Source organism: Falco peregrinus, chromosome 5 (genome assembly GCF_023634155.1).
Source record: "Falco peregrinus isolate bFalPer1 chromosome 5, bFalPer1.pri, whole genome shotgun sequence".
NCBI lineage: Eukaryota > Metazoa > Chordata > Aves > Falconiformes > Falconidae > Falco > Falco peregrinus.
Window position 1 is genome coordinate 6,867,222 of NC_073725.1, and position 14,276 is coordinate 6,881,497.

At 43.2% G+C, this 14,276-nt stretch overlaps 1 protein-coding gene across 1 annotated transcript in view; it reads left to right on the forward strand.

Moving 5' to 3' along the window:
• PLEKHA8 (pleckstrin homology domain containing A8) overlaps window positions 1-14,276 on the forward strand; it is a 32,052-nt gene that overhangs the window by 2,690 nt on the left and 15,086 nt on the right. The window contains exons 2-6 of the mRNA XM_005230670.4: window positions 8,293-8,409; window positions 9,104-9,259; window positions 11,098-11,222; window positions 12,642-12,800; window positions 13,708-13,748. Coding sequence (XP_005230727.1) covers window positions 8,293-8,409; window positions 9,104-9,259; window positions 11,098-11,222; window positions 12,642-12,800; window positions 13,708-13,748 — 598 coding nt within the window. The remainder of the gene's footprint in view (window positions 1-8,292; window positions 8,410-9,103; window positions 9,260-11,097; window positions 11,223-12,641; window positions 12,801-13,707; window positions 13,749-14,276) is intronic.

The window sequence follows — 14,276 nt, forward strand, 5'->3', positions numbered from 1 at the left end:
CATGAGAGGTCAAGTCCACATCAACCTACTTCCTCCCCAGGGCAGGGAGCTCAATCTGTGTTGCAAATTACGTAGTTATTGACAGCAGGAACATTTCAGAAGTAGGAAATATGTTTGGGCAAAGGGCAAAGCAAGTACAGCATGATTGCCAACAACCGAAAGACAGATTACCTGGCCTTACTGCTCAAACAAGTTATCTTGTTTTATGATAAATGCACTTGTTTGCTTTATATAGATTAGGATAAAATGAGTTAGTGTTACTTGGTTTCTGCTTGGAGATAGGGTTTTTCCTCTGGTGTTGATCCTGCACTCACATTATCATTTTTATGTGCAGGGATTCCAGTGCTGCTTCTGAAATCTCTTGAGTTTAGAGAACTGAGATTTTAGACTTTTTCTCTCCCCTAAGGCAATGGCCACCAGATAGTGATTTCTCAATGTGATATTTTTGTTTGAGTTCAAGTGAAGCGTGCCAGCTTTGGATCAGATACGCATGCACACGGGTCTAGCCTATGGAAATGCACCTGGGATCTTGTGTTTGCAATAAGTGTGTCCTGAGATTGCTCCTGTCTATGCTTCCCCTGCTAAATCGGTTAAAACCTTAAGGGAGCAGGGAACTTTGCAAGCAGAATTATCGCTGACATGTGAAGTGTGGTAGTGCGTTTTCACTTGGGCAAATCTGTGATGCCTCTGCAAACTTTAAATTATTAATCCTCAAAAACCCAGAGCTGGGTGACTTAAATCATGCAGGCACGTAAGTTGGCCTCAGCTGAGCCTACAGTCAGAATGTGTTATTTGTTCTTAAAACAATTCCTAGATTCCATCCTTTGCCAAAACTCTCTGTCTGATGTTAGCCTTGCTTGGTAAAGGTTGTGGAGGTTAGGGATGGGTTTATTGCATCGATAAAGGGAGTATAACTCTTATTTCAGTACTGCTCATTGTAGTAAGCAGTCGAGATGATAAAAGCATCACCCTATACTTTCCCTATAGCTCCTTGGTCTGTTGTGCTGCTGCTGCCTGTGGTCCTGGCTGAGCTTACAGAATTCTGGTGTGGACAGCATCAAGGCTGGATCCTGGCTGCAGCATTGTAGCAGGACTGAGCTCAAACCAGGGGATACTGCTTGCAGGATAAAGGAGAGAGCAGGGGTGAACTGCATGTGACGGCTGCTCTTTGCTGGTTGGTGACTGTCTCCTGCAGGACTCTGACTGAACTCAAGCTGCAATTCACACTCCTGAACTCAAGCTGCAATTCACACTCTTTGTTAAGTATACCTTCTGATTAATAAAATACATTTCTTTAGTCTTTGGAGACTGCCTTGTAAAATTCATCTGTGATTTTGATTTCTCACCAGGTTTATAGAATGGGTAAGCCATTGCTTACCCACAGGGTAACAGAGCATGGAGCTGGGGAATACCCTTCTTCAGTGGTGTGTGTGAGAGTTTGGGGCTTTCAAGGTAATACCTGCTCCCCCGCCCCCCCTCCCCCCCGGCTGAAATTCAACTCAGTTCAGACCTTTGGCATAAGTATGCCTTAACTGGGATCACTGGCAGGGTTACCACAGACTCTGGAAGAGGTGGTATGTATAAGTTCTTGGCTTGGGAGTCAAAGGTAGCTTCGTCATTAGAACGAAAAATGCTGACTGCCTTCACTGACTTGCCTGGTATTCGTTATATGCTAAGTGAAATGGCTTTCATAGCTTTTCTTCATAAAGCTAAGCTTTTCCTGGTATTTAAATACTCACTTCCTTAATTGTGCTGAGTAACTCTTAACCCTAACTAATTCATCTTCCTCAAGGCATGACACCCTTGCATTCATGCCATCACTAGTGACGCTGCATCATACCATATACCATAGTCAGCTGTACCCCATCTTCCTGGACGTGGTCATCCACTCTCATTTTATTGCTGTGCTCTGAATTCTTTCCAATTTATCCTGATATTCCAAGAGCCAGCACCAAGCAGTAAATTTCAGTTCTCATGTAAAACTTTAAATTGCTCTTGTCTCTAATGATTCAGAATTCCTTAACAAGCTTTGGGGGGAAAGCTCACGAAAAGAAGAGCGTTAGTTTTTATAGCTTGAATCCGGATACTGCACATGATACTGCTTAGAGTGAGTCTTTGTGTTGGGATTTTAATTTAAGAAGTCTGACCTTTTAGGATGGGAGATGTGTATGCTTCCCGCTGATGTCAAGCTCTGGATTTAAGGTCCTCTGTTTCCAGAGAGGGAGGAAGTAACTGAAAACTTCACTCTTAGATAAACATTTGGTTCTAAAAAGCTTTTGTTTGTCATTTTTTCGTTCCTTTTCAGCCTCTGGGTATAGTCCAAGTTCTGATAAAGTTGTATAAAATTAGAAGTCTGGCTTTTGTGGAGGTGGACCTAGACAGGTGCAGTTTCTGTTGCCTTCAGGGCAATGGTCTGCCCAGTACCATTTTAGGTTTAGGTGAATGACAGTCTCACCCAGTTCTGGCTACACTTTTCACCCAGGATGCTTGGGGGCCTGGCTAGTTCATTCTCTGTGGGTTTTGCATCATTATGTTTGCGTGGTTTGACCTTCTTTCTCATGTCTCTCTTCCCTTTACTCCATCTTTCTTCATGCAGCACTCTCGATTTTGTCGTACCTTTTTGGAACTGGGTAATGTGCTCACAGTAGTACAAATTTGATGAGGCTGCAGAAATGGAAATCGGTGTCCCCTCTCTCCTCGGTAGGTGTTAGAGCGATGCAGCAGATCCTGCGTGGTGCAGCATTCCCTGCCAGGTATGCTGCAGTACCGGTGCCTCTGCATTCAGTCCTTCTGCACTGAAATAAATAAATGATCACAGAGAACGGCTGGGTAGGACATAAATGAAAGGTGTGGCAGAGCGGTGGTGAAGAGATAGCATCGAGTGGTGTCTGTATGTGTTTACATAAATTCATTGCATTGGCTCAGAATGGCCTGATAACCACCCCTGGGGTCAGAGAGAGGAGAAGCGAGTTTGCTGGGGCTGGAAGGTGTAAACAGAGGAAGGAAACTCCCAGTAAATTTGAATTAGTCTGTCTGAGCAGTGGCCTGGATTGCTGAACTTTTGCCACCATCACTCACTATGATCCCCTCTCTGCCCTTTGTCCTTTCGCTGTGTCCCTTGCACAAATGCCGGACGACTGGTGCACTGGGCTCTCCCTGCCTTGGCTGGGCGCTGGCATGAAATCATTTGCAAATAAGCCCAGTTGCCCTGTGGTGGCAGGATGCTCTTTCAGTGCTGCTAGCACTGCTCTAATGGTTGTGATTGAAATGAGGGTGGATCTTACCGGACTCCTGTGAGAAGAATCTGGGAGAGGGTCACTGCGTCAAAGCTAGTTCCAGCTGTTGCTTGCTTCTCGTGTCCCTCAAAGTGCTTTAAAAAAGTGATACCATAGCTGAAGTGTGAAATCTGTTAACTTCATTACCTTTAGGGGCTTTTGGTATTGATTCCTGCTGTTAATACGTGCATAATCAGAGTAAAATTGCAGGGTGGGCTTTTCTAGAAGCTGCTGTCTAGGTGAGAGGATAATAGCTGAGAGAGGCATGCACTGTTACACAGTCTTGTCTCGCTTTCTGCTGTCCCTCATGGATACAGGCTGGGGTTTTGTCCTGTCACATTGTTTTGCTACAGAATTAAGGCTTTAAGGCTGCAAAATATGTTCCGGTGCCTGGGATTGCCCTTCCCAAAATACTGGGTAGCCTTAGGAGGCTGTATGGAAAAAGCAGATGGCACTTTTGGGTGCGAAATGCTTATGTCAAGATAATCCTTTAACTGTCTTTCTTCCTTTTGTTGTATTAGGGGGGAAAAAAGGGTGAAAGTCTCAAGTTTGGTCTGTGTAAGATACTCTTTTGCTAAATACCTTTACTGACTAGAAACCTGGTGCTGGCTGACAGCGTGAAAGGCACGGCTGCCCCAGCTGAACCGAGTCGCACGGTCAGTTGTGAAGGACTGGGCTGTAAGGGTGGGTGCCCGAGAGCTGAGGTTGCAAGTGCTCTGGGATCTTGGAAATGAGCGTTTTGTCCGTTTGTGACACGAAGACTTCCACCGCCTCGTTTCCCCAGGGAAGCCCTCATCCGTTAGTATGTTAAGACCAGCTGGGCTCTTTCTGGGCTGGCAGGAAGCATTTGTGTTGTGTAAGTGGGGAGAGGCAGGGGACTCAGGACAGAAGTCGAGGGGATTTTTCAGCGCACTCCATGGCAGCTCAGCAGTCTTCTTTCTAAGCTGGAAATAAGATCTCTTGACTCAGTCCTGTGTTTTGGCTGTTAGATGCATCCTCTAACTGCAAATACGACTTTCCTCGTAACTGGAAGGCAGGTTTTTTGCAGTCACAGTTGCAGGAGGGGAAGGTGCTGTGTTCTGGCCAACAGCTGCTACGCAAACAACTGGCAGCAGGCTGGGTTTTAGCAGAGGTGCAGACCTGGTGGCATTCATAGACTGGCATCAGCACTGACAGCTGGGGAAGGACATCTACTGGATTTTCTTTTGCTTTTTTGCAAGACACCAGCACTGCCTTGGCCCTGTTTGAGCTGAGTTTTCAGCAGTTCTCATCCAGCTATCGGTCGTTGAGCAGAAGCTGTGTTTCTTCTGCCCTTGGGTGCTGGGAGGTGGTGGTGGGTAGTGGGATGATGAACACACGGCACAGCTTGCTTTTTGTTCAGGTTGCAGTAAAAGCGTGGATGTTGCTTGCTCTTGCTGTGAGAGGTCTCCTGACTGTCAGAGCAGCCACTCTGGGACTTTCTGGCAACCCTGCACAGAAAAGCAGGGATCTGACCCTGACTTGCCACCTGCAGCTAAGGCTTGGGTGTTGCCCACGATACTAGCAGTAGGAGTGTGATGAAGGGTTTAATTCCTCCTGTTGGGTGGATGTTGCCATAACCTGGAAATTTCGGAATTATCTCCTATCAGCACTTAAAATCTGATTAAGGTCAAAGAAGTCCAAGGACTATTGTGTAAGTTTTTTCTAAAGACATGTTGAAGCTCAAGAAATGAATAAGCATAAAGTATTACATAATTCTAGTGGAAAGCAAGCAATAATAAAAATCTGAGTGTCTGGCTTTTGTGCCTTTTAGAAATGCAACTGGAACTGGCATCTCTTTAATTGCAGCTTGTTTTCCAGGTCATCAGTTTGACTTCTTGAGTATGTAATTCTCCCAGATGGTTTGGCTTTGTGTTAAGTCTGACATGATCTACATGTCTTCAAATGTGTGGGGTTTTTTTATTTCAGGCTTGGCACTTTGGAACAAATGCTGTCTGGAGTCTGAGTTGTGTAACATTAAAGTTTGAGTTACATCCAAATTTCAGCTGTGTTATCAAGAAGTGTCAAGTTTGCTTAGCGATAGCTGTATCCAGACTGCCTGAAGTGTAATGGTGGAAGTAGGCAGCTCTTTCAGGCTGTGGAAATTTCTGGAGAAATCCTGAATCCTTAGCAGGCACAGACTGCTTAAATGTCGGTTTCTGTAGTAGACAGTATCAGATCTTCCAGGCACTGCAAGTACTAACTCTTAAGTTTCACACAGGCATGCAATATATATTAGGACCTTAACCAATTGTAAAGTTGTTTGGAATCTCTTCACTTTCTTCTTTGACCGAGACCTGAAGCTACTAGTCATTTTGATTGTGCTTTGCATTTTAGTGTTGTCTTTTTTTTTTTTTAATACATTCCCCAGCAAAGTCAATTTTTACTGTTAATGGCTCTATGCCTCTAAAATGAGCTGTGGAAGTATAAGCTAGATTTTGTCCTGCCTGTGCACCACCAGTGTAAATGGGTGTAGTAAATTCTTCTTCAAAGTTGTCTTAGTGCTGGTACCAGCAAGAACTTGAAAGGTTCAGCTTTAACTTTCTGTATCAAGTAAAGTCTGAATACTCAGTTCCAAAAACTGCAATACTGCTAGGACACTATGGAGAGAGAATAAAACTGAATAAACTCAAGACTTGTGTTCATGGAAGCATCTGAGTGTCTTTTTGCTGCTTAGTTTTTTTTGTGGGTTTTTTTTCCTCTGCTCTTTGTCTGCAAATGTGAAGCTTCTGTAATTGAAGATGGTATCCCTGTTGCACTGCCCATGATTTGTCAGCCACGTGCTATTTTTAGCTGGTTGTTTAGGATAACCTTCCCATGGCTGCTGATTCAGTGTCAGTGAGTACCAGGTGGTTAGTGCATCTTCTGACAGAACCTTGCTGTGATTTTTTTTTTTTTTTTTAAATTGGTTTCCTATTACAAAAATGTATTCTTATTAGTTTTGAAATTTATATGTTTTGAAAATATATGCTGTCCTACTTACACTATATGCTTGCCTATCGTGGACTTTTAAATACATACCTAATAAAGAACAGTTAGGTTCTGCAAACGAAGACAGATAATTGCTGTTTCCCCCTCAGAGGAAAAAAAAAAAAAAAAAGACCCAGAACCAAAAACCCTAACCAAACAAAAACCTCAACAAAATATATTGACTCATAACATATTTTTAACCATCCTCCGAAGTGATGGAGGCAGAGTGCTTTGTATGTTGGCTAATTGATTGCACAGCCTTTGATTGATGGGATGCAATTTGGTTGGGCATCGGCTGCAATTGTAAGCGGTAGGACCGTGGCTGAAATGATTCATGTGCAGCAGCAGGATCTCCAGACTGAATTAGAGGCTTGTATTGACTGTGGCGCTGTGCATTATTTAAAGGATTGGTTCCGTGCCATTGAGTGTTTGAAGCAATTAACTGCTTCTCTCTGCTGAACAATCACCTCTTCTTTTTTTTTTTTTTTTTTGTGAGTTCCTCCATATCAGTAGGGACTTTTAGGATAGTTTCTTTATTTTGGTGGCAAGACAAATAAAAATCAATCTTCCTGTTTTCTTTTTTTGTATTCCCATTCTTGTGATTTTTTTTTTCCCCCCTTCATATTAAAGAATGATTGAGAATGGCATTTATAATATATTTATATTCTCCTAGGAAATAATGGAAGAGTTCTGGAAGAATGTGAAAAAGGATTTGTTTAAATTGTTTTCCAGCCACCGCAAGGTTCAGCAATCTATGACTAGGTTGGCCTAGATGCTGTGGTATTGCTTGTTTAAAAAAACCAACAAAACCAAAAACCCCAAACCATACTTCTGCTGTTAGCCCGTGGCTTTAAGGCTTTCTAAACTTAACCTGAGCTGGGCTAGGCTTCAGCAGCAGCCTGAGGAATCGCTCCCTAGCTGGTAAGGAGCAGTCATCCCTCCAATATGATACTGGTCCAAGCGCAGGCTGGGCTCCTGCTGTGCCGTGCTGGCTGGCAGAGCCCCGGTGCAGGGGACCCCAGAAGTGGGGCTCCCCTCCAAAAATGCCTGGGAGCCACGTGGCCCGCACGGTCTTGTCAGAGTGTTTTCCCAGAGATGGTTTGCTGGCACAGTGTGGAGCTTTGGGATCTCCATCCATTGGTCCTGGCCAGGGAAGCTTGTTGCAGCTCAGAAATGAAAGCTGCTTTCCTCCAGCGGTGTTGCTGCCTCGATTCTTCTTAAGTTAATGAGCTTGTAGTTTTTAATTAGTCATAAACAGCAGCTGTCATGTCTTGTTTGTTTATACCTTTTCATACTGCTGTAGTACTTCCAAAAGAAGAGAACAAAAAGCGTAGTTTACCTCTGAAGTCAGGCAGCAGGGTGGACAAAAGCATACCCAGAACAGGTTCTGGTCTAGCCTGGTGTTCTGGTTATTCAGGAAGGTATCCAGAGGTGCAGGTGATTCATTTGAGGCTACTTTTTTATGCGGGCAGCACGGGAGTTTCAAGAGCTGTTGAGAACTGCTTCATTGAAAGGTGGTGTTCAGAAATCAACACATCTGCCTCCGTGTCCTCCTGACCCTGGTTTTTAGGAGTTTCTTGCCCGTCGCTTTTCCAGACGATTTGGCTAGCCCTTCCTGCAAAGGAGGAAGGCATGTAAGGCAAGACAGTAAGCTGGGGTGGCTTTTGGAGAGAGTGAAGAGGTGGGTTGAGGAGTGATAGAGGGAACTGAGGGGTAGTGAACTGAAAAGGTGGGTTTGGAAGAGGGGGTCAGTGATGCCATGTTAGCAAAACTGCTGAAAGTGACACATGGCATCTCGGGAACGTACTGCTGTGGTCCAGCTGCCTGCAGAAAGGACACACAGCTGCCAGCAAGCAGGGGTTGGGGTGTGCAACATCCAGACCTGTCCACAAATCTTACTGCTTCAAAAGGTTTAATTTTCCAGGGGAACTGAGAATCTTTGGAGCCTTACTTGCAGCGAATCCCAAATGAGAAAGATGGTGGAATCGCAGGGAGAGAATTAACTGAGAAATGCAGTTTTGTTTTTCAGGCTGGCAGCCTCGATGGTTTCTTCTCTGTGGTGGCATCCTGTCCTATTACGACTCTCAGGAAGATGCCTGGAAGGGCTGTAAGGGAAGCATCCAAATGGCCGTGTGTGAAATTCAAGGTAACTAGAAGACCGTAACACTCAGCTGCACAAAGTTTGTCCAGTAATGTTGCATTTGAGATGAGATTTCAGGTCACAAGAGCTATGTGGTGGCTTGATTTCTTCCATATGTAGTCACTCAGTAACTTGACCTATATGTCAGGTTTTATGCTGTAGTATTCTGGAAATGTTAAGAGAGCTGCAAGCCTCTAATAGAATGGGTGTTCTACGTGCAGGTGGGTCACTGTTTTTCATGAGCTGTGGTGGAACGTCACATAGCTGCAAATGACTCTTCATAAGCACAAAACTGAAGCTAGAAATATGAATACTGAACTGCAGTATGTTAGGTCTGCTCGCTCATATTGCATTACTTGCCACATCTTTTAAGATTCAGTTACAGTTTGGAAACCTGAAAGAGAGGCTTGCCAGAAGAGGATGCCCTTTCCTTAGACTCCTAGATGATAGTGTACTGATATTTCATAGCCTTTTTCTTAAAACTGCTTTTTGTAGCTTTTTGTCCCACAGCTGTACATGTGTGTGTCCTGTCTATTCCGTAACTTAGAAGAGAAGTCATAAAATGGCAACAGGGGAGGTCTGGAGCTGTAGATTCCTCCTCTTCCATTACTGTTTGACCTGTCACCTAATGTATCTGTTGGGATATTCATTTGGGCAGGGAAGCGCTGAGGGACTGGTCTGAAATCTATGCTTTTTCCAGTTCATCCTGCAGATAACACACGAATGGACCTGATCATCCCAGGGGAGCAATACTTCTATCTGAAGGCAAGAAACGCAGTTGAAAGGCAAAAGTGGCTGGTTGCACTGGGAACTGCGAAAGCCTGTCTGACTGACAGCAGGACGCAGAAGGAAAAAGGCAAGAACATTTTGCTGATGCATATTGTTTGCTTCTTATTTCCCCATCCTTGCCCTAGTAGATGTACCCACAAAGATGACAAAATCTATACCTGAACTCTGTGTCCAACCTGTGCCTCAGGTCTGTGGTGCTGCTAAAAGCCAAGCCATGTGGCAGCTCTAGCTAGAAATTTCAGGTGTTAGCTTTCAGTGCAGGATTTTCAAAACTTTGGCTTTTCCTTAAAATATAGTACTTGGAAATGATTTGAAAACCATGTGCTGATGGGTTCTGTAAGTACAAGGAGTGAGCGGCTCCTGGCTGCAGGTCACTGGGATGCAGGCTGTGCATGAGGCTACGACCCCCACCTTGTGCAGCTGTCTTAGTATGATGACCCAGCCTCCTATACCAGTGTCTCCGGAGCTTTCGAGTTCCTCGCACCCTTTCCTTCCTGCTTTAGCTGGGCTGTCTTGTGCATTTCAAGAATCCCTTGGCAATTAAAATAAAGGTTTGCATTTGGTTTTATATGTGCATAGTAATATTCAGAAACTGAAATCTGATCATGGTCAGGCTATGAAAATTAATTCACTTACCCCTTTGCTTTCATCAATAATCTTCCTACCGTGTAGAAGATGGAAAAACAGCAAATTACTGAATTATTGAATTATTGTTAATACATCAGTGATCCTGAATACATGCAGGGCGGCAGGCACTTCTTTTCCCTGAGGTGAGGAATTGATTCTCCTTATGTCTTACGTACATCTTCACCAGGCTTTGATCTGCTGGTTTAAACTGAGTCAAAACTGAGCAGAAGGTGGTACTGCAGGGTCCTACATGAAGTGGGAATCCGATGCACAGTGGCTAGAAGCAGAACAAAGTCATGTCTATGAGTAGCACAGGGTGAAAAGCTACTGATGTAATTGCAGAACTAAACCATGTTACTCTCATTAACGGAGAAATTAATTTATTTTGTAATTCTGGGACTCTTAATGTAAAAAAAAATTACTTCTGAAAAATCTCAGATTAAATGTTAGTTATATCTGGCTTAGTCTGCTCAGTTCTGCACTCTCCAGTACAAGAAACATATGGACATGCTGGAGTGAGTCCAGGAAAGGGCTGCTAAGATGATTAAAGGAAGTATCTGTTGTGAGAGCATAGAAAAAGTGGAGCCAGAGTCTTCTCAGTGAATGGACAAAAGGAAATGGGCATAAATTTAAATACTAGCAACTCCATTGAGACATAAGCAAAAATGTTTATATTGTCAGGATGAAGGAGCACTGAAACAGGTTGCACAGAGAGTTTTGGAGTCTCCATCCTTGGCAATGTTCAAAATCTGACTAGACGTGGCCCTGAGCAACATGCTCTGGCTGACCCTGCTTTGAACAGGGCAGTAGGACTAGCTGGTCTCCAGAGGCCCCTTCCTACCTCAACCACTCTTGTCGTTCAAGGGTGTATATATTAATTTACTCCCTTTGCGCTGCACAGGGTGCATCCCTTACTTCCAGTTGTTTGCACCTTAAGCTACTTAGTGAAAACAAAAAATACGATATGTAGGGGTTTGTGTATTCAAAAGGCCAAGTGTTGTGTCAGGTGTTAAGGTTAAGTGTTGTGTACTTGCTGTTTTTCTGTGTCCTAACTCTAGGAACATACTGTTCCTGTCTGATGGCAAATCATGAAACAGTATTTTACTTGTCAGGATCATAATTCATAGCCAGTCCAGCTCATCTTTTTGAGTTCATAGAAAATGTTTTGAAGTAAGGAAGTACTGAATGAATTAGATTGGATAATACTATTTCAGCAACTTTCCAAAGTCATACGCTGCAAGATAGATTTAATAAATTTAACTCTTCTTTCACTTTTAGAGTTCACTGAAAACACAGAAGCCTTGAAGACTAAAATGTCTGAACTTAGACTGTACTGTAACCTCCTTGTTCAACAAGTACATAAAACGAAGGAAGCCAGCATTTCTGGTGTATCGGAATCAGAGGTACAGCTTTATTTTTGCTGTAGACCACATCTGTAAAGTGTTGAGCATTGTGAACTATTCTGGTTAACCAGTGTAGTATTCACTCACAGTTACCTAGTATTGCACCATTTCTGCAGGCAACGTGTGGGAAATAATGTACCTACACAAGTTTTGTTTAAAAGGAGTAATACTGTATTGTTGCAAGGAACTTTCCCTGTGTTGGGGTAGCAAGTGATGAGGTGATGTCTATCTGTGATCTAGGTAATACCACCTCTGTAGGTGATCATGTGTACATGGTGGATCAAAAAAGTAGATCCTTTTAATAAAAAGACAATTTGCAAGAAGCGCACATTTGTCTGCATCTGAGTCATTGATATCCTGCTCAGCAAAACACTTCTGTTCTCAACCAAACCCCTTAAAAGGTCAAGAGATGATGCAGACCAGAAAAAAGCAAAATTGCTGGATAGAACTGCCTGATTAGCTTCACTGAAGTTAAAAGTTTCAAACTTCGCAAATCTTCCTGATCGTAGAAGCCTTGTTCAAGATGGGTCTTCTAATGACGGTGATCTGCCCCTTGCTTTGAGAGAGTCGTGCGAAGAACATCACTTGCTAGAGAAGCTGGTGTGGACTTCCAGGATGTCTCCCACTGGAGGGGTGGGTCCTCAGGTGCAGGACAGGGGGTCAAACATGTGAAGGTTAATTATTTGTATGTCCAAACCATCTCTGTAAGGATACCTGATGAACTGTTTCTGGTGAATTAACAGAGAGTGCAGAAGCGTGATCTAGTGTATAAATTACTAAAAGGCACTGTTAGAACTTGCAGCTCACAGGTGTCGACACAAAGAAGTAATGTGGTATTTATTCAGCTCATAGTTCATGCTTCTGGGGGAAAGCTCGCTTTCCCTGATCTTACTGGTATTTAACTGGAAAGATTTATTGCTAAAAGCGTTTCAGCATCAATAATTGCACTTTGCAGAGTTGAAGAGGAGGATTGTGACAATGTGATACTTCATTCTGACTGTTTTTCAATTGCAGTAATTTTTTGTTCGTGGCATTTTTTGAATTATCTGCAGATCATTTGGTATCTATTTGATTTGTTTACTTTTCATTTCTCCTGTCTTCTGGAATGCGGTTGTTGACTATGTCAAGGCTTAGTATTTACTACACTTTTAACACCAGAGCTCAGTAACTAAGAGGCATTTCGTTTAAAACGCAAGCGTACCGAGCTTGTAGTGAGAGGCTGACGAGAGTGGTAATGCCGCGAGGGGGCACAGCCCCAGTAATACGTGATGCCAGTTCTCTGCACAGCTGACACATTGCATGTGAATTTGTGTTAAACACAAATCATGACCATAGGAGTTGTGAGCTTTGTAGACATTAGTTGCTCCAACCTGATCTTCTGTGGTGAGTCCGTTTCTTCCAATCGGTTTCTTCCCACAGAGCGAGATTGATATGGGAGCTCTGTTAAAATCAACCTGCGACACCTTCCTGAAGACTCTTGAAGAATGTATGCAGATTGCGAATACTGCCTTCACTTCTGAGTTACTGCATCAGACCCCGCCGGGATCCCCCCATTTAGCAGTTCTCAGAACGAACAAGGTAATGGCCGGTATCCTCTTCTCTCAGTCTGGGCAAGGATGCTAAGGCACCCTTTTGTAAAGTACCATTTGTAGAAGTAGGGAATGCGTTTTTACCCATATTATAGCTAGTCGTTCTCCACTGGAGATACTCTGCAATTTCTTGTGGCTTACAAGTGAGGTAGGGCCACTTTATAATAAGCAGTGACCAATCTCTTAACTTTTAATGACAGGTGGAAGTTATTAAGCATTAACTTTCAGGGCCTGCTCCAGCTGCAGACAGTGGTGTTTCAAAATACTTTGATTTTACGGCAAGTTGGTCCGTTGTGGGAGCTCACAGCAACTATTACTCTTGTAAGCTGCTGCAGCGACGGATCTGTGGTCGGAAGGCTAACAGGAGCTGATGAGCTTGTCGTCTTAATGACAAGGGCACTTTCTTGAGTCCTGGATCGACAACTACGTATGTGAAACTGGAGCATCTCTGGCAAACAGCAGATTAAGGTGTATGTAGGAAGTTAAATGCATCACCGCATCTGGCAAGTGAGATTACTTCACCATACCTCGTATCTGGCCTCACTTTTCTTCTGTTTTTTCACAATTTTTTTCTGAATTAAAGAAAACATAATTGCAAAGAAGACTTACTGCCCTCTTTTCCCCATGCTGTAATGGTGTCTCACTTGGCACTTGCTAGCTAGCTTCTGAAAGAAGTCTGGTTTGTTTGGTTTTTTTCTTTTCAATATTTTAATGGTGTAATAATGTAGCACCTTTTTTGCGTTTGTCTGTACACTGCTTCCAGGTCAGAGAATTAGTGAGCGTATGCTTAGCTTTGTTTGAGGCTCAAACTTGTGTTTAATAAAATGTGATGTTTCAGAAGCATGAAAAAGTCTTTTTGCTTTAAGGAATGTTCTCCCTCCCCACTTATCTTACAGATAAAGCACTCTGTCTTGCCCAGTCACTCCTCAACGGAAAGGTATAATAAAAGTATTTTCTATCAGTCTCTTTCTGATCTGTTTTTGGTAGCGTTTGTTCTTCTCATATTTTTACTCTAATATTACTAGTATTGGGTGCAGGCAGAATTGTATTGCTCTGAGCTGCGTACTTGGAAGAAGACGCGACAAAAGGGAGCTTGCTCACCCCGCTTCATTTCTGTTCATTATCAGCCCTTTCCCTTTTATTTTTCTCAGCCATCCACTTGGTAACTTCCTGGTCAGTCACCAGCCAGCTCTCTCCCACCTCAGTGCTCTTTCCTGCATCTTAGGTTCCACTCCATCAGCTCGTAAAATCATTGATGGAGTGCAGGCTATGATTTGTGGAGTAGGTGGCAAGGGTATATATTTTAAAGTAGGGGATTTTAGGAGGGGATATTCTTTTAGTTACAATACTTGCCTGTGATTTTTCTTTTTTTTAATCAATTGTATTTTTGTTTAGTATGTCTTCTTTAATAAAGGTCATTATAAATGTATTCAAACTGCAAACTGAGGTTGAATCGTTAATCCTG